General features: G+C 43.9%; 1 protein-coding gene across 10 annotated transcripts in view; it reads left to right on the forward strand.

Moving 5' to 3' along the window:
• Window positions 1-24,820, forward strand: part of tnrc6c1 (trinucleotide repeat containing adaptor 6C1) — a 46,562-nt gene extending 21,742 nt beyond the window's left edge. For 2 of the 10 annotated variants that reach the window (XM_082530698.1, XM_082530706.1), the window contains 17 exons: window positions 6,493-8,913; window positions 10,393-10,587; window positions 11,716-11,882; window positions 11,994-12,071; window positions 12,254-12,472; window positions 12,714-12,854; window positions 13,124-13,243; window positions 13,414-13,497; window positions 13,578-13,818; window positions 13,902-14,054; window positions 14,343-14,519; window positions 14,734-14,898; window positions 15,264-15,374; window positions 16,097-16,315; window positions 16,934-17,007; window positions 17,106-17,245; window positions 17,344-24,820. In XM_082530698.1, coding sequence (XP_082386824.1) covers window positions 6,493-8,913; window positions 10,393-10,587; window positions 11,716-11,882; window positions 11,994-12,071; window positions 12,254-12,472; window positions 12,714-12,854; window positions 13,124-13,243; window positions 13,414-13,497; window positions 13,578-13,818; window positions 13,902-14,054; window positions 14,343-14,519; window positions 14,734-14,898; window positions 15,264-15,374; window positions 16,097-16,315; window positions 16,934-17,007; window positions 17,106-17,245; window positions 17,344-17,743 — 5,105 coding nt within the window. In that variant the 3' untranslated portion in view covers window positions 17,744-24,820. Of the gene's footprint in view, window positions 1-2,875; window positions 3,039-6,492; window positions 8,914-10,392; window positions 10,588-11,715; window positions 11,883-11,993; window positions 12,072-12,253; window positions 12,473-12,713; window positions 12,855-13,123; window positions 13,244-13,413; window positions 13,498-13,577; window positions 13,819-13,901; window positions 14,055-14,342; window positions 14,520-14,733; window positions 14,899-15,263; window positions 15,375-16,096; window positions 16,316-16,933; window positions 17,008-17,105; window positions 17,246-17,343 lie in introns of those variants that run through there. The other 8 variants (XM_082530707.1, XM_082530699.1, XM_082530700.1 and 5 more) reach the window with 8 other exon arrangements.
• The last annotated feature ends 83 nt before the right edge of the window (window positions 24,821-24,903 follow it).

Genomic DNA, 24,903 nt, shown 5'->3' on the forward strand with positions numbered 1-24,903 from the left:
GCCACTTTGGCTTTGTTGCTACTGCTGCGCTGCAAATATCTATTGAGGAGTGTTATATTTGCCTTCAACAAATCTGCTGGTTATGCCTGTGGTTGATGACAGCTGGCATTGTGTCCTGTTCCACTTTGCCTTGTCAGGATATCCGGGTCACTGTTGCCATACAGTTTAACCCTGCCTCAACTCTAACTCTTAAATCTGTAACACTAAAACTTGCCATTATTGCAGAATATCCCAAACACAGCATGCAGTGACTAAATAGCTTTGTCTTGCATCTTGTTGTGGTGTGGGTGTGCAAAAGGGCCATTTTCTGCGTGCTATCAACTGGAATTGTAATGCTTATAACAAAAATGTGTCACATTAGTGGCTACCAACCCTATTAATAGCGTTTTTGATTAACCATCATCTCTAGCTGATATGTAATTTTTAAAAAATCATTACAATTCCTCTAACAATTTGTGCAAAACTGCAAACACATTTACACATTTTTCTGTCTCATGGGGAAAAAAAACCCCCATCAAATCAGCTCATGTGAGCTGAGCTGAAAAGTGCCTAAAAGGATTTGTAGAGCAAAGATGCTCCATAATATCAGCAATGAAATGTTGGATACAACTTGCCCCAGTTAAGGTCAGTAAGTGGGTTGCATTGTAATAAAAATTAAACTAGTTAATTCAACTTCCCAACAGTTTCTACATCACAAATTCGCCGAATTTTTGAGTCCCTCTTGTGTTATTTTTGTTGCTTTGTGCAGAAGTAGAACAGGAAATATCAAAGTAGGAAAGACAATTTTTTTTTTTTTTAGTTGTCTTGTTTTGTAGTACTGAGACTTCAAAATAGTATAGCATGACGCAGAACAATTGTTTTTGCAATGTTTCTGCATCAAACCCATTCTATCAATAAGTTTGATAAAACGAACCCCTGCTGCCGCTGCTGTAATGTTTTGCACTGATTACAATGCATCAAATCAAACGCAGTGTGGCGTTTGAGACCATCATAGGCAGAGGTAGCAGATTCCTGGGAGGTGCACGTTTGTGTGTTTATCAGAGAGTTCATTCATCTGGCTGGCAGCATGCATTGTCAGCTCTGTACCATCCAGTCTCTGTGCCCCTCAGGGACTTCATTAAGCCAGGATCAGTACAGCTGAGGCCCACATAGCCCTCCTAGATTATTTCCTCCTCCTATCTCTCAACATCCATCTTTGTCCTTCATTTTCTGACTTCTTTCTTTTATGTTTTCGTTCCTCTGGATCCCTCCCTTGTTCTACCCTCATCTCCATTTCCTCCACAAGTACACCCTCTGAGAATACATTGGCCGTGAAAGTATTCAGATTTCTATTACCAAACATCCGTCAAGTTCATAGGAGTACTTTACAGAAAATAGAAGGCATAGTTGAGCAAATTGTGCATGCCGTACATTTCTTGGGAAGGTGAAAAGGGAAACGTTAAAGCATTGTTTGCACAAAGAAGGCCACTTCAGCAAGGAAACTCGAGCTTCCCTCGCCTCTAGTCAGGTGTGTTGTACAAATGTTAAAGTGAAGGACAGAGAACAGAAGGCACACAGGCAGTCCAGTACCAGATCAGACCGCATCATTTTACAATCAAGAAAAATGAGCATTCAGCAAAATGACCCAAAGTGTGTTAACCGCTTTTTGAAAGAGAATTTTTAAAGCAAACAATCCTCCACCAGCTTTTGACCTGAATTGTCACACAGACCACCTAGCTTTCCAAGCTAAAGGATCACAAACTAAATACTTGAACATTTCAAATTTTAGTGATCCCACCACTGGATATCCGAATGCTTTAGCTTTCTTTTAAACTGTAGCTTTTGCTTTTACAGTTTGCTGCACGATAAAGTAATAGATATACAACGAAGCATCCGAGTTGTTGTCAGGAAGCTGTTTGTTTTTTCCTCTACTTGGATGCACCATCTGTACTTTGTGTAAGTTAGCACACAAAGCGAGCGAGTGGCCATGACCTCACCGTGCATTAGGACCTCACAGCCGAGAGGCACAGGGGGCTGAACTTCAGCCATAAAGGGACTCTGTTCTCCACTAAACATTGACTTATTGTCTTGTTGTGTGGGTGCTGGGATCATTTGTAAACAATAGCAGCCTTGATCTAGGGAGCTGCTGCTCCCTGCTCTTCCTATCCTCTTCCCTCTCTGCCTTCTATCTCATGGGTATCTTCCTCTGTTGTCTCTGTGCGCGTCACTCCAGCACCATGTTTTGAACCAGACTAAATCACACACAAATTAGCAGATCCCTTCAACCTTGCTTATTTCATGTGTCCAGAAACCATCTCCCCAAAGTGACAGCTCTGTTTTTGATTACTGCATTTCCGACTTGCAGCCATAAATTTTGACAAAAATCGACATTTGTCATCCTGTGCATTCTTATCCTGTGTCTGTTCATGTGTGAGGAAAATTGCCATTCCAGCTCTGAAGGGCTTCTCTCGCTCTCTTTCGCCTGCTGCCGCTATTCAAGAGGTTTTCCGTCGTGGGCGGCAGCACTAATTGCAGACGGAGCTAAATGTTTAGTGACAGTTTTGAAAGGTTGAAAGATGTGAGGGCATGGGCGGGAGAGAAGAGCCCTGCTTTTTTGTTTTACATCATGGCTTGAGAGTGAATAATAAAAGTCTCCCCTCTGTTTCTCTCACTCTCATCCCCTCCCCCTCCCCGCTGAGTCGGCCGCGTCTCGGTGCTTTTCCAGAGAGGGAGAATATCCTCCATCAGGATAGGAATAGAGCGCGATATAAATAAAGCCGGAGAGAAGCAATAGATAGGAGAGGAAAGACCCAGTCAGAGCAGGGTTAGTGGGAGGGGCCGAGCAAGAGGGGTGAGGAAGGAAGGGAGGTGGTGGAGGAGGATGGGGGGGGGGGGGGGGTTGTCTCATGCCGTGCAAGAGCTGTGCAACTTCTTGGCAGCATTTCAGATATGAGCCTCAGAAGCTTGGCGAGCCGAGCAGACATATTGAGACAAGGATGGTCGCTGCGTTGCACACAACCTAGCTCTTTACAGGATGGTCGGGAGGCACCTCTCCACAGGTATTTCATTACTGTGTTGCACACTCTTCTACTTTCTTCTTGCTCTCTGTTTTTCCTCCCATCCCTGTGTTGTTTCGGCTGATTGCGTTTGCGCACTTTTAAATATTAAAGCGACAGTACACTGTCGAGCATGCAGTGTCGTGTTACGATGTTCTGTGTGTGTTATTGTGAGGAAAGCATGTGTGCTGTTGAAGCAGGAGCACTGGTTATCCAGACAGGAGATCAGAGCCTTTTTGGCTCTAGTTCAGGACTGAGAAAATGGCGGCCCTGCACTTCTCAGTCGAGTGACGCTACAGAACGACGGCGCTGTGTGTCAGAAATACATTGCCCTCTTTTTCTTTCTTTCTTTTTTTTTTTTTTCTCCCCCTTGCTCTCTTCTGCACCCTCTCTCCCTTGTCTGTAGTTGCAAGCATTAATGTAAGCTTGAAAACATCTTGGTGCACGCATCCTATCACTTCCCTCCTGTTGTTGTGACAGTCGCCGTATTTGCATACAAACTATGCACGCATGTGAGGGCGCATGTAAACAACAGAGGCTTCAGTTTGAGATGTAGCAGAAATGAGCCAGTGAGGTGGCGCAAGGTTGATGATTGGAGTAGAGTTTATTGTTTCAGTGCTGAAAATCGCAGCCGGATTGCTTGATCCATTCTACTCGCTCTCGGAGAAATAAGATGAAGCATTTTTGCATGCAGTTGTATGGGTAGATGGATGTTTTCTGAGGTGTAGAGGTCGTAAGTAAAAGATGTTGTCATTGATTGCATTCTGCAACATGGTTCCCAAGTATGGAATTCCTTTTTTGACTTTTTGGTATAAGGATGCTCCAATCCAGCTTTTTCCAGTTCCTATACTACACCATTACAATGGCTTTGGGTAACTGCCAATACTGAGTACAGGCCCTGTGACAACTTTGAGCTGTAATCCACAGTCTGATGGAAAGAATAATGTAAGATAACATCATTTAGCCTAATTGTTGCTTTATGAACTTTGTAAATTAAGATGCTGGAGTTTAATATATATATATATGTACTAAATTGGTATTTATTAGTGAAATAACTTGGGACACAGAAATGAATTAAAAAATTTAATAGATAATAATTATTTGCACTAGGGTTATTTAAGTTAAGTGTGAGGATCACTACTGTTTACTGTTTTCCTTTACAATAACGCTAGCTTCTAATATAGCCCTGCTCACAACAGGAATGTGTTGAGTCACACACTTGTATCTCAGCTGGAGTAGAGCTCAAAAGAAACAGGAAATCTGAAATAACTGAGTTGACTTGTGTTACCATGAGTGAAACGAAGGCTTTAAAACAGGTGTTAAACCAAACACAAGAGACGCTGATGGGGAAGCATTTTTGTTTATTTAGCACCTTTGAATATAAATGTCACAACAAAATGAACATTAAAAAACAAAAACTTGCCCAAAAGCATGTTTTATTTAAAATTAACTCTGGAGTTAATGGGGAGCCAGTGCAGCTGAATTGATAGCTCCCTCATATTGTGTTATGCTGCCTTCCAGTTGTAGGATTTTTCCACTCAGAAAGTTGGAGAAGCCCCGCCAACCCCGACTTCATAATCCAAGATGGTGGCAGTGCACGTCAACAGTAGTAAAACTGGGAATCTGTGCTATAAATGTTGTGTATTTGTGACTCGCTAAGCAAGCTGTACACAGAAAAACGACCAAGGTATTGTGTGTTATTGCTGGCGATGGATGAATGGTTCGACCTTGCTAAAGACCAAAATAAATCCTGCTATTTCTTGCTTTTACTACTGCTACCACAGCAGTGGCATCACTCCCAGCTTCAACTTCAGAGGTAAAATGAGCGCAGCATTAATTCAGCCTGTGCTCTGTGTGCTGACAACTGTTGTAGTAAACAGAGAGGCCCCAACAATAAAGGAATATCACATATCAGATCTGTGCGTCACTAGTTGGAAAGGTGCAGTATCTATCTGTTATGACTTCTGTTTGCAGTGTGTGTTAAATTATTTCAGCAAAAATATTTTACATGCAAATGTTTTTAATTTGATTTATTTTTAACCTTGTTTGTTATAAATAACCTTAGAAACTGAAAACTTTATTATTGATGCTTGAGCTGTATACATGCACAGTAAAATAAAGAGCAAATCTGTCAAAAAATTAAGACTATGTTATTTTTACCTGAAGGTATTACAAAAATAAATACATTTCAGTGCATTTGAAATACATGCAGAATTTGGTTTGTTATTGATTTGCTGATATGGGTCAGTCATTCACTAAAAAAGACATTCCCTAGATAGCAGCATATGTTGCTCTAAAGCCTGTGCACATATATCTGTCAGGATTAATGGTGCACAGGTGGAGACTTGCCATGTCCACTAAAGCACCTCTGCATCACGGTTCCTGGCTTTTGAATTGTGTGTTGATTGCAAGCTGGAATGTCCCTGTCCTCTTCCGTCTGGAGCATTCCACTTCCATTATTTCTCCCAGAAATTGCTCATTTTGATTGGTCAGACCACAGAACATTGTTCCACTTCTCCTCAGTCAATCTTAAATTACCTGAGGCCCATAGAATGAGGCAGTTTTTTTTTTTTTTTTTAAATGGTAGCGTAGTTTTAACTTGCATTCATGAATGCAGTGATAATGTTGACAAGTATTCCTGAGCCTGAATCTTTTTATGACCTACAATACATAATAATAATCACAATGATGATAATAATAGTTATTATTATTATTATTATTATTATTATTATTATTATTATTATTATTATACGTAGAGCAGTTTGTTTGTTTTTTTTATGATAAAATATAAAATACTTCCTCTTGCAGTCTGTATGAACTTCTTCCCATCAGCCTCTCTGGAAACTTTTTTATCTAATCATGTTACCAATTAGCTTAAAAGGTTCCAAGATAGTATTCTAGCTTTGTACCACGTTTCCAATCTTTCTGTTGTTCCTTTCTTTAAATACTCATAACTTTTCAATCATTTTCAATTAAAAAAAGCAATGTTATCACTGCCATTTTTTTAAAGAATTGCACTAAACTAATTGAACATTTGAGGGAAAGACGAGAGAAAAATATAATATCATGTTTTACTACAAATTCTTTAAACGTACTGAATGCACGGCACCTTATTTTGATAAATGACATATTTTAAAGTGTTTGTTCCTTTAGAAATGTGTAGTATACAAATAAAGTACATAATTTTTATTCATTTACTAATTAAAGCCCCCTCTGTTATCATATTAGTAATTTTTCCTTTTATTTATTTATTTTTATGTGGGTGGTATGTATTTTCATTTATAAAGCATGGTGAAGACACATTGCATGTTGCCATGGTATTTCAATCTTACTAAGCAAATGTGGGTGTGATGACGTATGCAACTTAGTCTCTCTGCTGTCATCCTGTTGCTCCTGCTTATGGCTCATGATTTTTTTGTGTGTGTGTCTATTTTCCTTGTGTGTGTCTTTCACACAGAACTGCCCCCACAGAGTGGCCAGGGAGCCCAGTATGATAATCCCCTCTGGGGGCACCTGCCAGCCAACAGAAGTGCTACGAGTGCTGCATCTTCCACCAATCTCAGTGGCTGGGATCAACTAATTATCGACCAGAAGGACACAGAGGCTTGGCCTTCTATTACACTCAGCCAGAGCCAGGTCCCTCCAGGAGGATGCCCTTTGGACACTGACTCTGGTCACCTGACCAGCAGCAGCAGAAGCAGTAGTACTAGCAGTAGTTGTAGTACAGTGAGTATGGCCACGGGAGCAAATAGCCAAACAGGCCACTTCCCTGCCAACCACCTCAGCAGCAAAGCCAACAGTGGGCCCAGCCCTGCCAATCATACTGGAACCAGCATGCTCTCTGGCCAGGTTGCAGCCAGTCGCAGCTGGGGCCCTGGGGCTGTATCTTCCCATTGCCCCCCTCAGTCCTCAATGGGGAGTGAAACGAAGAGTGACAGCCCAGGAGGAGGAGGCAGTACTAGGAGCTGGGGTCCTTCATCATCCTCCAGCACCAACTTTAACTTGAACCTAAACCCTAATGCCAACCCGTCTGCCTGGCCCATGTTGGGGCATGACGGAAGTGGCACAGGGGGAGGCAGCTCAGGGGGAGCCAACACCATTTCACCTCCTCACTCTACACCCAACCTCTGCAATCCACCTGGCCCCCCACCAGCCCAGACCAGCACCTGTACCGGAGCCAACACTAACAGCAACTCCTCGGGGATTGGCAATGCCTGGATTACCATGATGGCCTCTGATGCAGAGCCACACCCCTCCCCGTCCACGAATGTGTCTTTCAGTTCAGAACCTCAGAACCTTAAAACTGATGGACCAAATCACACTAATAAGCAGGAACCCCCCAGCCCCATCCGCAGTTTGCCTGGCTGGGGAAGTGCACCTGTAGGCTTGGGTTCCATGACCCAGCCACCGCCAGGAGGCTCACAGGTCAATGGTGAAGATGGTAATTCAGTATGGGGTAACAGTGGCAACTCAAAGGCAAGTTCATCTAAGGAGGCACCTGGCTGGGGCCATGAAGGAGATGGAACAGGGAACTCTGGAGGCTGGGGTGAACACCCTGAAGAGACCCAGGGAGGATGGGATACACCCAGCTCTCCCGCACAGGACTCTCAGTCCATCTCATGGAGCAGGGCTGTAAGCACAGCTGCGGCTAGTGAAGGAAGCAGTGACAGCATGGAAGGCCATCCCCAGCAAAAAGACCGGTCATCCAGAGAAAAATCAGCTCCTTTGATGCCTGCCCAGGATCTGGACCCCAGGGTGCTGTGCAACAGTGGCTGGGGACAGACTCCCGTTCGCCAGCACACTTCCTGGGACATGGACGATACCAAACGTAAGAGTGATGTAGGCACTGGATCATGGGGCTCTGGCTCAACCACTCCAGTCGATGCCCAGGGGCCCTCCAACACTAACACAGGCCCTAGCCAGATGACTGACTCTGGGAGCAAAAATGATGCGCCTGGTTCTCAGGGCACTTCTAGTTGGGGTGGTAACATAGCAGCTACCAACCAGCCAAGCTCTGGTTGGGGAGAGCCACCCAGCAACATCAAGCCCCCAGGTGGCCCTGGTGGTTGGGGAAACCCTCCACCAGGAGGTCCAAGCACCAGTATACCCAAAAATGGTGGTCAGTCCTGGGGAGAGAAGCCAAGTGGGTGGGAAGATTCTCACATCAAGTCAGGATCCCAGAACTGGGGAGAACAGCCCAAAGCATCTCACACTTGGGCTAGCAGTGGAGTGAGCAATAACACAGCAGAGTGGGGGGACTCAGAAGAGAGTAAAAAGAGTCCCACTACTGCTTGGGAAGGAGAACCACGAGGCTGGGGAATGTCTTCTCAAGGACCTGGAGGTAATGGTGGCTGGGGAGAGTCACTTCCTCAGCGACCCAGTGGTCCCTCTCAAGGCTGGGGGGGCAAGCCTCAAGATGGGCCTAGTGGTAACAATGGAGGAGGGAGCATGGGGTCCTGGGGGGGATCGGGCTCAGTGAAACAAGGTCCAGGTAGGGGTGGAAATAAGCAGGAATCCTCAACAACTGAGCCTACAGGCTGGGAAGAGCCTTCCCCTCCTTCCATCCGACGCAAGATGGAGATCGATGACGGGACCTCTGCTTGGGGCGATCCCGGTACCTACAACAAGGCAGTCAATCTGTGGGACAGGAACAATTCAGGATCGTCCCAAGCTAAAGTTACTACTGGAGGCAATAATCCCCCCAGCACCAACAACAACCATCCCCACCCTCTCAATCACCCTTACCACGGGCCACCTGCACCCCTACAGAGCCACAGCCAAAACAGCCAGAACTCAGGCCCCACCAGCGGGCCTTTGGATCCTACTGTGCAACACCAGCCTGGAGCATCTCACAGCAGAGGTCCCCTGATGGCTCAAGGTAAGGTGATATAAACTATATATTATGCAGACTGTAACATGACTTGCTCAGATTTCCCTGTTTATGAATGCTAACAATGTATAGTTAATATACACAGTCAGCATTCAAATTTTGATTTCAATGAGTTTAATCTAGTTAATGGTAAACTATAATGCCTGCCTGGGTTTCCTAGTTTCTTCATCCTTGTTCACTGTTCAAAGCAAAAGGTGCTAAAAAGCTTGTTTGGTGGTTGGCTTTGTCCGCTGCTAAGCTCCAAGCTGTTGATCCACTTAAAGGTAATATCTTAACCTAGTTTACTCTCTTTGGATTTGCCTCTAATCAACTATCTAAATCAGGTGGGTAGGGCCAGGCCTGTCCCTCAGTGACGCCCTCACACTTCACAACTCTCGGCTCGACTATGGGGGCAACCCTGGCAACCTCACATGGCAGAGGAAACACAAGAATGCTGTTTACAAAGGGCCTCGTGAAAATATTGATTCACCACAAACTGTTTGAGGTGGATAGGAAGTGTGTAATTCTATAGGAGCCACCATCTGTCAGTAGTTGAAGTGAGGAACAGGAGGAGGAGGAGCAAGACACTATGCACTGGGCAGAAGCCTCCTGCTGGCCCTCATTTGACTCTTCATGTTGAACCCTTTGGATCAATCCTGACAGCAGGCTGTTCACTGGCTGTTTAATATAGAGTTTTAGTGACTTACGATGGATAGAAACAAACTCTTCAGATGAGATTATATCTTGTTTAGATCAGTGCACCTCTTACCCAGTGACACAAGAGGGTTGAATGTTAACTATAATTTTGAAGCAGCCTTTGGGACTTGACCTTTCCTTGGGGAGAGAGCTAAACTGAGCTTGGCGCTGCTGCAGGCCTAGAGACAGCACTCTGTCTTTCTTGCCAAAAGGGACGGGACCATGCCAAATCTTAAATGGGCATCTCCTCCCTCCATCAACCTTCCTGCTAAGCCAAACCCAGGTTTCTGCCTCTCTGCATGGCTGGCATTTCACACTTCAAAGCAGAAGGCTAAATCAGTAGTGGTGTTAACCGGACTCAGTTATATTTAAGCCTCAGGTTATTAGGGATCAAATACTAAAATGTTTGGTTTTTCTATGTATATATAGACATTGAATATGGTCAAGACACAATCATACATCACTGTTAGATTTCCATCCCATTTTCTGTGTCTTGGGCATCTACCATGCACATTTAAACTTAGCTAGCAAAGTAAACCAGGCCGTGCTGTATGGCACAAAGAGCCTTTATTGTTGCTCTGTATGAAGGGCAAGAAATAATGATTTGGTCTCTTAACTGTCATTTAAACACACAATTTTGCAAACAGAAGTCAGTGTAATGAACAAATGGCGTATCGTAACAACAAAATCTTTGTAGTTTAGTTTGACACTGTGTGGTCACAATATTGAAAAAAACGCCGCATGATCTGATTGGTTTCTGAGTAGTACTGATTGTGTTTGTGTGTCCTCCAGGTTGGGGAGAGATATCCAGCTCCCACACAAAATCGGAGAGCTCCTGGGGGGAACCTGCATCTTCCCCGGTTAGCGTGGATAATGGGACGTCTGCCTGGGGCAAACCCAGCGGGAACTGTGGGGGCTGGGGGGAAAGCAATCCGGAGAGCTATGGCAGGGGCAACCCGACAATGACACCTGCATCTTGTAAACCTGGTAAATGGCTCAGTCTCGTCCAAGTGTGGATAGCTTTGGGATACAATCATACTGTATGTGTTGCTATACTGCTTAAAAACAGAAGTTTAAAAATTCTCTCCCGGTGAGTCAAGTCAAGGACATCAATATGGCACAAGGGAAGCAGGAGTACTTGGGTTTTGCACATAAATCTACACTGACCCCTAGTGGCTATATTATGTTTTTGACGTAGTCTCTATGTGAAACATAAAACCTTCACATTTACTAGATGTAAAACATCGTACAAACAAGTTTTTAATTGTGCATTATAAACATTACTAGCTTAAGAGACTCATGCATATTACCCAACCATCCCCAGTGCTTTTGAGCCAGGTTGTCAAGCGTGGTTCAAACATCCTACCCATATAGTTGAGATTAACTTGGACCAGGGAATAGTAGATAATAGAATAGAATTTACCTGTTGCTCTTATTCATACTGCTTATTTTAATAATTAACTTCTTGTTATTTATAAAGACAATAACAATGGAATTAATAGTAGCTTTGTGCTCATGGTAACAGATAACTTACATTCATGTTCTTAATGTTAACATTTTTTTTTAACCACCAAAATGCCTCGTTCAGCTGACTAATGGTTACTTTTAGTGATTCAACTATGTTAATTTAACTAAGGCAAATTACTCTTTTGCTAAATGTTTTGACATATTGCTCATGTTTCCGTCTTGGCATATTTATATTTAAAAAGAAAAAAAAAGAAAAACTTGTTGCATGTGTGGCTTTGAGTGTTGTGAGCATTTACTCTTCAGAAATGAAACCACACTTTCCAGCAAGTCTGTGTATTTGATGCACAGTGCAGCCATGGTTGTAAGAGACAGCTGCACTCACACTCAGAGGCTCTAAAAGAGAGATAATGGGTATTAAAAACAGAACAGAACTCTGCTTTAATCAAGGTTTTTTTTTTTTTTATTAATACTTTGGCCCAGTCATTGTTCCAATACTGGGTTTCAGTATCCATCCTGTTGATATGTGAGATATTGTAGTACTTTGAGCATGTTATTTTAAATAATGACAAACATCAAAAATATGCCACATAAGGTACCTGTTTTGCCCTTATTATTTATTGTTATGTGTTTTTGTGTGGTTGTTTCCAGCTCCCAAACCTATGCAAGATGGATGGGGAGGTGGAAGTGAAGACCTGAGCCTGTCAGGTGGTCAGTGGGATGCAGAGGAGGTAGACATGTGGAATAGCACTGCCTCCCAGGAGAGCAACTCTTCCTGTAACTCTTGGAGCAATGCAAATAAAAAGCCCCCACCAAAGGTGTGCAGCACAAATGCTTGGATAAAGAACACTTCCTTATGCTTTTATTTGACATCATAAGAAATCAGTTAATTGCACTGACATTGTCATTTTTGATCACATCTCCTACAGGGGAAGATCCCAGGGAAGCAGGATGAGGTCTGGATCATGAATCGTCTCATCAAGCAGCTGACTGACATGGGCTTCCCTGTGAGTGCTTAGTCTTTTCTTCAAATATAAATATATATATAAAAAAAAAACATTCAATAGCCATTTTATAAACTTCTTATTAAAAGACTAGTAATTAATAATAATAAAGCTAATCATGAAATGCTTATAACAGCATAATTTTGATCCGAACATTTTGGGATTAATCTCTTTTCTGTTTTCAGAGGGATCCAGCAGAGGAGGCTTTGAAGAGCAACAACATGAACCTGGATCAGGCCATGAGTGCCCTGCTGGAAAAGAAGACGGAGCTTGACAAGCGTGGGATGGGGATAGCTGGCCACGACTACAACAACGGGCTCATCAACAAGCCCATGAGCTGCCCTCGGCCTCCGCTTCTTTCCAAAGACCCCTCAGCAGATCCCCGCCTGCCCTTCATGGATAAGGTGAGTCACTCCATTGTTAATCCATATTTAAATACGCTCTGCATGTGCAGTATTAAATTCCCTGCTGATGACAGCAGAGTGTCTAAATGTTTCCTGGGATTTCTGCACGTTGTAGTACATCATACCTGAGCTGGTCTTATGATGCTTAAAAGCCACAAATGTAAATAGTCTCCATTAAAACAAGGTCACTTCAGTAGAGTAAATGCTAAAGAAAATGATCGACATGTCCTCTTTTCGGCAGGTGCAGAGTGGAATGTTTGGCGGTGGTGGAGCAGCACAAGTCCGGGCCATGCCGCAGCCGCCTCCTCAGCCACCAGTGCCGCCTCTCAGCTCCTCTCAGCCTAGTCTACGTGCTCAAGTGCCTCAGTTTCTCTCCCCTCAGGTACACTCATACACACAAACATATGAACTTATTTAACACTTCCTGTCTAAATATTAGGAGAGAACGAGTTTGTATGTATACAGTGGTGAATACTTCAGACTTGTACCATAACCTTTAAAAGCAGCCATGTGAGATTCTTACATTTATTATTTCAATTCAAATGTCTCAGAGTCTAACACGAGAAAGGTGCAGACTATACATAAGGCAGATTCTCAGATTTGCATCTTCATTTTGTTAAGTCGTTGCCTACTTATCTTTTTCTTCCACAGGTTCAAGCACAGCTCTTACAGTTTGCAGCAAAAAACATTGGTCTGAATCCTGCACTTTTAACCTCACCAATAAACCCTCAACATATGACCCTTCTAAATCAACTTTACCAGCTGCAACTGGTGAGTCTCATTTAGTTTTATCTGCTTTCAGTTTTGTTGGATACATCTGAGCATTTTAAATTCATCTTTAACCTCATACGTAACTAAAAAGGACATGTGGTCATATTGTTTAATCTACATTTATTGTACGTGGCATTGAGAAACTTTTAATCCTGTTTATGCCTGCACAGGCGTACCAGCGTTTACAAATTCAGCAGCAGATGTTGCAGGCGCAGCGCAATGTTTCTGGCCCCATTCGACAACAAGAGCAGCAAGTAGGTTCACTTTTTAATTCTCCTACTGGATCTGTAAAACCTGCGCATTGAATATCCATCATGTTTATTTTTTTCCCTAGGTTGCACGTACAATCAATAACATGCAGCAGCAGATCCAACAGCACCAGCGTCAGCTGGCCCAGGCCCTGCTGATGAAGCAGCAGCAACAGCAACCGCCCCCTTCCCACTCAGGCCTGCATCCTGGTGGAGCCAAATCCTCCCTGGATTCATTTCCAGGTCATCCCCAGGCTCCAGGCCTCCCGGACCTGCAGACCAAAGAGCCGCAGTCATCTCCTAACACCTACAGCCCCTACTCTCTCTGTGAGTAGTATTAGCATTGCTCTTTGAATGTGGAAAAGTAGTCCTTGCAGGATTGTGAAGTAACATCTCCTTAATGTCCTCAGCTGGACTGAATGTAAACTGCATGGAGGTGGGAAGTCTGTCAATGAAGGAACCCCCCCAACCCCAATCGCGCCTGTCACAGTGGACACACCCAAACTCAATCGAAAGCCTCTCTGGAAACTCTTCTCCATTGGAGCCCAACCTGGGCAAGCACGGTGAGAAAGAAAACGGGGCTCACTGTCATGATTATTTCACCTAATAGCCTTTTGACACTGGAGACGAGTGTTCAATGTGTAAAATGCAGATCTGAAATGTGGACTGGAAGTTGTATATCCAGCATGATATATTCAAACAATATGTTTACGAGACCCAACGCCAGCTTGAAAATCCCTTTGTATTTGAGCGTGTTGAAAATACTGTTTCAGCAGTTTCTGCCAGTTATTTAAAAACTGTTAATGTATTTGGGTTTTAGATGTCTCATTGTCTCATTGTGCTTTTCTTAGGTGCCAACCTGGGCCCTCCTGGAAAGCCCACTCAGCTGGATGAATCTTACAGCCCCTACAGCCTGATATCCAGCTCAGAGTCTCCTTCCAGCCCTCTGGTGCCTCCAGACAGCTGGGGACAAAGCAAAGGCAGCAGTGACAAAATGGCCAATGGGACCAATATCAACTGGCCACCAGGTGAGCAGCGCTCATGTTCTCAGTTTGTCAGCTTTAAGTTTGTTATGTTGTCTGCCAAAAACTGCTTTGTCATATCTTCAGGACAGGCATTTGAATTCATGTGCAGAAAATGAGCATAATAGAAAAACCTTTACCTGTGAAACATGCCTGTTATAAGTTTCTTTGGTGTCCCGTAAGTAAGAAAATCATGCGCACGTGTTCCTTTTACTTTCAGAGTTTTGTCCTGGTGTACCGTGGAAGGGCCTCCAGAATATCGACCCTGAAACTGACCCCAACATGACCCCCGGCAGCGTCCCCAGCGGACCCACCATCAACACAAATATCCAAGATGTCAACCGCTACCTGCTCCGGGACAGGAGCGGAGGTGAGAACAGGAGAAGTGAGTGAAGGCCGGACCACGTCGCCTCCAAATCAAGATGCTCAGTTTGAGTGTTTTGGTTCTGATGTTTAAAGTCAAATAAGTAAAGAGATGAATTGGAGATGATTTTAAAAAAGAAAGGTGTATGAATCAGCCGTGATCCGGTGTATTTCTGCCACCTGAGAGCCTGCTTCTTTTTCTTTCGTTCTTCATTTTCCTACTTTTTTAACTGCTGCTGTAATCATTGTCATATTCTATATTCTTCTCTTCTTAAAGAACCTTACTGTCATCATTTGTTGTGTGTTTTTCTTTATGCCATTTTCTCTCTGCTGCGTTTTCCTTATTTGTTTTGTATCTATTTGTTTGTGTTGCTGGCGTCGGCTTAGGCTCCTCTCCCACCTCATCTCAGAACGAGGCTCTGCCTCCCTCCACTGATTGGCCAGTCAGTGGCTACACTAGCTCGTTCAGTCTTTCGTCCCCGGAGATGGAGGATGCAGGTACATGGTTTATCCACAACCACCCACCCACCCCCTCGCCACACTGCAGTGGCTAATTTCACTGCAAGTCAGCATTTTCCTCTCCTTCCTGTTACTTTAACACCCAGAGCTTCAGCCATTCACTGGAGAGACGTGTCTTCTTTTCCATACGAGTCACTGCCCCTGATTAAACGTGACCTTCATTTGAGCTGTATCCCTGTCAGTTTTGTGTATCATGCAGTGCATAATCCCCTCCCTGCGATGTTAGTGTATCTCCTTCCTCCTCTGTGTGCGGCATGGAGAGTACAGCTTGTCGTGTTTCCCGTTTTTATAGCGACTCTTAACTGGTCTGTTTGAAAGAAGTAATTTTCCTTTTGTGTGTCTCTCAAACACATCTCATGCATACGCTAACACACTGTGGGGTTTTGTGCCTCCTGCGCCACACACAAATGTGCACGAAGGCCACCAAGTTCAGTTATTTTTGGTTTATATGTAAAGTGTGTGCTTCACAGAAACAGAAGATAGATTTGTACCATGACACAAGATGAGATTATTTTGGAGTAAAATCCAGCGAAGGCTGTACTTTGTAATGCAGTCTTTACTTGCTTATTCATATTCACCTTTGGACAGTTTCTCAGAACTTTTCAGCGATTTCATCCTGCAGGACTCCTTCCTGCGGGAGCGGTTGTCTTTCGGACGAATGATTCTGCAGACCAACCTTTGCCATCTTCTTTTTCTTGTAGGTAAACTGTCAGAGATGAAATCCACTTGGTCTCCAGGCCCCATTTCTCACAGCCAGGCCTCTCTGTCCCACGAGCTGTGGAAGGTCCCACAGGGCCCTCGGAGCAGCACCACAGCCCCTTCCCGCCCCCCGCCTGGCCTCACCAACACAAAGCCTTCCTCCACCTGGGGGGGCAGCTCTCTGGGTCTGGGACAAGGCTGGAGCAGCTCTTACACCACAGGTAGTGTTACAAAGAGGTTATTGTGTCTCTAATGTTTGTCATGTTCCTCTTCAAATGCTTCACGTGAATTTTGTCATGTCATTAATCCAAAAGACAGATATAACTGTTAAAATAACAAACCAACAGAGCTTCAAACTTTTGGAAGACAATGCACTTCTAATAGGAATTGTTTCCATGGGTGATTTGGAAGAAAACAGCATTCATGTGAAAATACTGGACATTTAAAAAATGAAAACAGTGGAATAATTAGAAATGAAACCGTATAGCAAAGAGGAAAAGTTCACATTCTGTGAGCCGTGCAGAGGTTAGTGTATTTAAAGTACTATGTGTGAGCGTGGTTGTCAGTATACTCTCATAGGAGGAGGCATTTTGATGTGGCCTACGACCGCAGGGCTGCTGTACAGGTAGAGCACAGGCAGGAATAACGCCTCGAGAAGATCTTGTTGTGGTTGAACGTTGAAATCAACTGACTCTGGTCAGCTTTTCTTTTTCGTGGGTGAAGTTGACACCACCCATTGAGCTTAACTGACTTGATTCTGGTTTCACATAAGCTTGGGAAGTATGAACCACATGCCAACAGACTTCTTCCTTTCACTGCTGTCTCTTTCTCGTGCACAGCAGGTACCACATGGAGTACAGACAGCTCCACCAGAACAAGTAGCTGGCTCGTGCTGAGGAACCTCACTCCGCAGGTAAGAGGCTTGCTTCTCCACAGTTTTTGAAAATACGCCCCTTTGTAGCTAAAATTAAATGAGCTGGCTCACCATTGGCAGCTGTTTTTTCTTTTCAGATTGATGGTTCGACTCTGCGAACACTGTGCATGCAACACGGCCCCCTCATCACATTCCACCTCAACCTGACACAGGGAAATGCTGTAGTGCGCTACAGCTCCAAGGACGAAGCTGCCAAGGCGCAAAAGTCCCTGCACATGTACGTGCATCAGCGCATTGGTTCAAAGTGTTTCACTCAGTTAATTTTAGGGCATTTAACCATGAATCATTTGTCTTTGTGCTTCAATCTCCACGCAGGTGCGTGCTCGGGAACACCACCATCCTGGCCGAGTTCGCCGGGGAAGAGGAAGTGAACCGCTTCTTTGCACAGGGCCAGTCACTCGGAGGAACAACCAGCTGGCAGGCCACTCCAGGCACCAATCAGACAAGGATGGGCGGGACCGGGTCTGAAGCGTCTCACCCCATCGGGCACTCGCCCCACTGGAACAACAACAACAACGGCGCCGGCAGCAACAGTAGCAGCGGCGGCCTGGGAGCAGGCGGAACAAAAACAGGTGGAGAGCTGCTGTGGGGTGGTGTTCAGCAGTATTCCAGCCTGTGGGGACCCCCGAGTGGAGAGGAGGGACGGGTCATGGGGAGCCCCACCCCAATCAATACACTGCTGCCTGGGGACCTGCTGAGCGGGGAGTCCATGTAGGATAGAAGAGTCTAGGCTTACAAAAACAAACACAAACAGGAGCAAAAACCTTGCAAATCAATGTGGAGATAATCAGCGTGGATGTAAAGGTGGAAAGGAGAGACGGAGGAGGACGAGGAAACACCTTGCTGCTCGCCCTCGTCAGCCTCGTCTCCTCCTGGGTTTTTACTGACATTTTTAGTTGCAGTTCTGTTGTGAATCCCAATAACGGATATTTTGATCACAGTGTTCAGCTTTTTCTTCACAGGAACGAGAACTTTATTTTATTTTATTTTTTCAGAAATGAACTTTTGAGAACTTTGCCGTGCGAGACGTACTTTTAGTCAAACTGACACAGTGACGAGCTGCCATCTTTAAACTAATCCCTCACTGCCTATTTGAGGCAATCATACTGCACCTCAGAGATCCATGGAAAACAAAAAGGCGTCATTCCCAAAGTTTAAAAAACCCTTCAATCAGAGTGGTTGTTGAACTTTCAGCTGGTCCAGACTCCACATTTGTTTCTCTCAGCACTAATAATTAGCCTTAAACTATTTCCTGCCCTGCTATCCTCACTCACTCTGTACTTGGTGAAGAAGCATACGGACACCTGCACACCCTTATTTCTGAGCCAGTGAAACCTGAGTGGAGAGTACATGCTGCTGCGGCTTAACAACCGCTTAAGCAACCACAGCTCGCGACTTCAGTGCATTGTTTTGTTTAGTTTTGTTTGTTTAAAAGCAGATTGAGTTCCCCTCACAGCGCTCAAAGGGAATGATGCAACTCTGTTCGCCTTGTTCAAGCCATTTATTTTTGTAGTTTTATTTTTAATTTCTCTTCTTGAACCATTGCAAACAAAGCTAAGAAATGATATTATTCAAAATGTGTCTGTCAATCTTATGTGGTGGTGTCGAGGGACGGGGTGGGTGGGGTCGTCGCATGTACAGTTAAGATGGGCGACAACGATGAACCACTGCTATTACTATGGAACTGTAAAGATGAAACACTTCGATGCACCTCAACTCACTTGCGGGGAGACACCTCGCAGTTTGGTCTCAGTCTCTCAGACCCAGTCACTGATGCTGTGGAGGAGGAGAAAAAAAAACTTAAGTCGTTCCCTGCCTCTGCCTCGCCCCCTCTACCGTGTGCGCCCACTCCGCCTGCAAAGCAACCATTTCAAGCGACGTGCAATATTATAGCCACAGACTCTCACCGTCCAAGCACCCCTACTTGCGGGATTAATAGAGGAGACTGTAACGAATGAACTGCAAACACTTTATCGGTCTGCCCGCCAACTTCACCACCCACCCATCCACCCGCCTGTACCGGCCCTCATCTCCTCATTGCAAAACAAAAAACAAACAAACAAAAAAAACCCTGCCACTACAGCTTCCCTTTGTCTCCCCCAGCAGGGTGTCAGGAGAGTAGCACGCTGGCCTTCTGTCTAAACACAAGGACGCACACACCACCCGACTCTCCACGATTATGCTTGTGACTGATTTTTGGGGAGAAGGACAGGCAGGTGTGTGTGCATGTGTGCGTGTCTGTGTGTGTGTGCGTGCGTGCGTGCGTGCATGACGGGGTGATGGCGTCAAACCAAAACAAGAAGACCAGATGACTCCCCTTCCCTCCATTTTACCCACATTTGCATTTCAAGAAATGTCTGAATCAACGATTTGTGTGAGTTGGTGGTCTTATCACAGCACATAGCAAGAGCACGGCTACTCCTCATACCCTCAATGCCAACGAACAGAAGAAAGGAGAAGCAACACTGGCAAATAAAAATTGAAAAGACAAAAAAAGCAATCTGCTTAGTGGCTTCTCTGTATACTTATTTTTGAACTTGACGTGGATGTGAATTTATTTTTATTTTTTCCCCAATTTTATTTTATTTTATTTTATTTTTTGGAGTCCTTCTTCCCTCGAGTCAGCGGGACCAGAAAGGATGTCAAACAGTAGCAAAGTGAAGGGAAACACAAAGAAGAACTAAGTCAAGCGATGATGGGTGGTGGCAGGAAAAGACCTCAGAGAACTCCACCCCTCTGCTATCAAAGTAGATATCACTGTTACATTGCAGCTTTTGAAATCTTTATCCTTGGTGTCTGGAAACACTCGACGTGTTCATGTTCTACTGGGTTCAGCAGGGAGGATCGCCCCCACCCCCGCTTTTGGATTGTTTTTGTTGTTGGAGGTCCTGCCAACCTGTGTGATAGTGTGGCCACTGAGTGCCTGCCTGCTGCAGAGTGCAGTGCTGCAGCAGCCCTCGCCCCCTCCCTCCATCTCCCACGCTCGCTCGCTGCCTCCCTGCGGACCCTTACAGACTAGCTTCCCTCCTCTTCCTTCTCCTTTTCCTCCCAAGAGCAGCTCCTTCAGAACTGGCCCGCCACCTTGTATTGAATCTACTACTCACTACTACTACTGCTACACCAGAGTCTGTCAGCAACCTCCACTTCCACTCTCTCCTCCCGTCTCTCTCCTGCAAGGATCACTTTATCCGGAGACGGAGTCGACTGATGTTTTGTTTTATTGTATTTTCCCCTTCTTCTTTTTTTTCTTTTTTTTTTTTTATTGGAGTTGCTGGTGTGCATTTTAATTTTGTTTTGTTGTGAGAAGTTTGCTGATATTGTTGCTGTTATCATGAACGATTGTTATATTTGATGATTTCATGGTCTTTATGCAGTGTTCATCTTCTTTCCTGTCCCTCCCACCGCCGCTGCCTCCAAGGCAGAACCAGCGTGTAGTTTAGAGGTACGCCTCAGCCGCGTGAATCACTGAGGGAGGGAGGGAGGGGGTTCAGAATTGAGGAGTCAAATCAGGATGAAAAGGAGGGGGGTGTAGTTTAAGGTTCTCCAGGATGACAAGCCAACTTCTTCTGTCCATCCTGGGGTGACCGAGCGTCCACTGCGCTGTGTCGTAACACACCCATCGTTTTTAGTGTTGATGGGCCTCGCTCACGCTGGTGCTTTAACTCTGGGAGCACCCAGTTATCACTTAGAACCACCTCAACTTGATGACAGCCTTCCATTTCTATGCAAAGACAAGGAGGTGTTCGCTCACAGCCATCCCCTTCATCCGCCAATTTTCCACTTAACCCTTTCAACCTTTATTACCGGGCAGCTTCTCTTGAAACCTCACCTGGATTCAAATGTAGGGGACACTGATGGAGCCTCTCTTCAGAATAGAAAAAAATAAAGGGTGGGGGCGGGGCGTGTAGTGGACAGAGCTGTTAGATGACACTAAATGACCTGCTGGAGGCACCAAGTTGAGTTTTTGTGCCAACAGATTTCTAAACGTCTACTTCCACTTTTGGCCACATCCTGATTTATCCTTAGCAACAATGAGTGTATGTTATCGCTGCAGGGCTGTGGGAGCTGTGGGAGGCTTAAGGCCAGATGAGTGGAGCTGGTCACTCACCAGTAGGAGGAGGAGGAGGAGGGAGCGTCCCTGTATGTGTCTGTGCACTGTTTATGGGTCACATCGGGTACATCTCTTTAAAAACCAAAAACATTATCTTTCTTTCTCTTTTTTCCTTTATCATCAAGGTTTTTGCAAAAACTAGAAACTACAAAAAAAACCACAGTCTGTTTCAGCTGTGCACTCTGAGGCCGAGACGCCTGATTTCTGTTTCTCTGCAAGCTGCCGCCTTCTCACCCTCTCTGGGCTCGTTTCTCCGAGCCACGCCTGGGAGAAGCTGTATCCTGGAGGTTCACTCTGGACCTCCAAACCTGAAGGTTGTGCCAGCCAGTATACACGCATATATATGAATATATAGAAAACAGGTCATGTCTGCACATTTGACTTTGGGGGTCCAAGCGGGGATCTGACGTATCAGCAGAAACAAGAGACGCACCTCAAGTTCGGTACCAAGTCTTAAAACTCTTTGCGGGGTGGTTTTTGACCCTCTTCCAGAGTCACTTTAGACTCGCATCATTCAACGAAACAATCACTATTGCCTGTGCTGTCTGTTTTTGTGCGATTGTTCCTGAAAAACCTGCATTTTGCTCCACACTGGACTTGAATCAACGGGAGGAGGGGGAAGTTGAACCGAGTGGGAGGGATGGGTGACCAGGACAGAGTCTCAGACGTGCCCTGGGATTTCACCAGCACTGAGAAGCCCCACCCTCTCCCACGCCTTCGTCTGCACTCTTATCTACCGGTCTAGTGTTGGAAATCACATCCTCCCCTCCCCCCTCTGATTTTTTTACGATTTATTATTGTTATTTTAAGTCACACGGACTCAAAGGCAACTGGAGCTCGAGTAAAATCTACTTCTCAGTCGTGGATCAGTCGAGGATCTGGGGTCAAAAAGAGCTGAATTAGCAAATCTCTAAAAACAAAGGTCTGGGTTGAATATGCACATGCTAGCTCATACACAGGATACAACCAAGCGTACATTTGTGGGTGTATGTGTGTCTATGGCTAGATTTCTGTTTTCCACTTAAGCCTAACGCCCCACCCACCCACACCCTTACCCTTACCTCCCCGCCCTCTGCCCTGGCATCAGCTCCTTACCCTCTGTATCCAACATCAATGTTTCCCAGAAGACAAGATCATAAACATATCAGAGTAATACAAAATAATGAAAACAAATACTTGAATCAAAAGAAGCGCCATAATGTAATGTGAACACTTTTTTTTTTGTAGTGTTTTTCTTTTTCTTGTCTCATTCATTCACTTTGGAGTTTTATTTTATTTTATTTTTAAGCATCAGTTCAGAGTGAAAAAAAAAACAAAGATCGGTTTTAAAAAGATTTTTTTTTTTTTTAAAGGCAAATTTACATCAGTCGTATTTGAGTGTTTGCACAAGGCCGCTTGTACTGTACGTTGTGAATGAATGTCTGCGAGGTGAAACGATGCGTGAGAGCTCGTGATTACAGCGGAGGGATCTCTGCCTCACGTTTCTCTTCAGTTCAGTATCATTTTTGTTGTTGTTGTTTTCTTTTTGCTTGTCAAATACTATATTCTGATGTTAATTGTTACTAGCCTCTAGCGTTGCACTGAGTGTCAGCCTCACCCCTCATCCAGCTATATGAACAACATGATACAAGTACTGAGGGGAGGGGGGAAGAGGTATCTGGGGGACAGTTCATGTGTAAATGTTTACTCAAGGACTAAAAATAAGTGTCTTTAAAAAGAAAATGTAATGTTTATCTACCTTAGTGGCTTTCATTGTGGAATAATCCAAGAAAGTATGGATCATAATTGAGTATTGCACCATTTTTCAGACTATAAACTTTAAAAAAAATCAAAAAAAAAATCATATGTATAAAAAAAAATGCAGCAAAAAAAAAGTATTTTGCAGACCTGTGGCCATAGATTGGGGTAGAAGGACTTCAGCTCTCCCAAATCTGAGCAACGGAGGGTGAAGGACATGACATCAGACAGAGCCTTGGCTTCTAGGGCTCATTCAGAGGTGCCTACCTTTTTATTTTTATTTTATTTTTCGGGGTTTGTTAGCTTTCGTTCGGTTTTCTCTTAGTTCACTCATCTGTTCTTCTGCAAGGCCACTGACAGTTTACAGTTTTTATTCTGGAGTTCAGAAACAAATCAGCAAAACAAAGGAATGAAACCATGTGGGGAAACTAAAAAAAAAATTAAAAAAAGATTTTAAAAAAAAGGACAAATGCTTCCATTTTTAAGAAAAAGTGCAACACTTCACAGAATGAAGATTTTATTGTGCTACTTTCAGAACTCTGGGATTGAACAGTGTTGTCTTGTTATGTTTAACCTTCTTTATTCTGTGTTAATGTTGTTCATGGACTATCTGAAGCCTGTTTGTTTTATGTTGATTATATATATTTTTTTCCTTTTATATAAAAAAAACAGAAAAGAAGACAAAAAAAGACATAATTGCTCACTATCTTGCACACACACGAAAAAGTGGATCTTGTCTCAGGAAGGCCAGGGTTCCAGAGTACCAACTCCACGCCATTTTAATGTACATTTTTATGAGTTTAAAGAAAAAAACAAAACAAAAAAAAACAAAGGATGACTTAAAAGAAACAATTCTAAGCACTGAAAGTTATGGATTTCAGAAGAAGAGAGAATACCTTTTGTTTCTAAATCCGTAGCAGTTACATAATAACCAAATAATGGACTTTAAAATAAAAATGGAGTGCTTTATATATAAATCTATATATTAAAATTGCTTTACATGGAAAAAACAAAAACAAAAATGGTCTGAGTTTGTTTAAGAAAAAAAAAGATGGTGAATAACATGCAAAATGCTGTATGTTTGAATCTTTATTGTGTTTTCTTAATGAGGTCCCGTCCTGACTGATTCAGGAAACATTGTGCATTAATCTCTTTCTCTCTCTCTCTCTCTCTCTCTGTGTCTCTCTCTCGCTCTCATTCTCCCACAGCGGGTATTAATATTAATAATAGATGAATTTTGTTTTCTTTCTTTTTGTGGAGCATTTTTCACAGCTTGGAGGATGTTTGTAAAACGTGAGCTGGTTGTAAAAGGATCATGAAACTATGCACAAGTGTTTGGGGTGGGGGTGGGAGGGGTGAAGGTGGGGATTTTATGGCCTACTTGCTGTAGGTGGCTGATCTATTGCAGGGGTTTTGGGGATCCAATGTGTTTTTATTTGTTTGAGTTGTTTTGTTTTTTTCTTTGATAAAGAGGGCAGAGAGGGGTTGGAGACCTCCATCTCCAGCTTCCTCCCCCCACCCTCTGATTCAGATTGGCCTAGCGCTACATCACCATGCTGTGTATTCCTAAAAACCAATGAGCGTCTCACTCTTTAGCACTGTGGGATTCTAGCCTGTCACCCTCCAAGGGTTTTTTTTGTTGTTGTTGTTGTTGTTTTTGTTTGTTTTTCTCCTCGGTTAAGGTTTTACAGAGGGTGGGTGGGAAAGTTATGGGATTAGGGCTGCTTTTTTTTTTTCTTTTGTTTGAATTATTAAGTAAAAACGTCTGTACTGAGAGTTAATGAGAAGTCAGTGGCTTGTAATGTTTTGTTTTTATTTTGTTTCTCTCTGTATATCTCTTACTCCTCATAGAATGTGATTGTTAAATGACATGCACCGAAACAAATGTTTTCATGAACTATGGAGCTTCTTTCAAATATTAATAAAAATAGCATTTTTTTGTTACTTGGCTGTTAAAGCCGTCCCCTTCTCATGTATTGCTTCCACCAAGAAGGTTTAATGTGTGTTGTCCTGTCTGTAAACACGAT

Source organism: Aulonocara stuartgranti, assembly GCF_965226115.1.
Source record: "Aulonocara stuartgranti genome assembly, chromosome: 4".
In the NCBI taxonomy this organism is placed as follows: Eukaryota; Metazoa; Chordata; class Actinopteri; order Cichliformes; family Cichlidae; genus Aulonocara; species Aulonocara stuartgranti.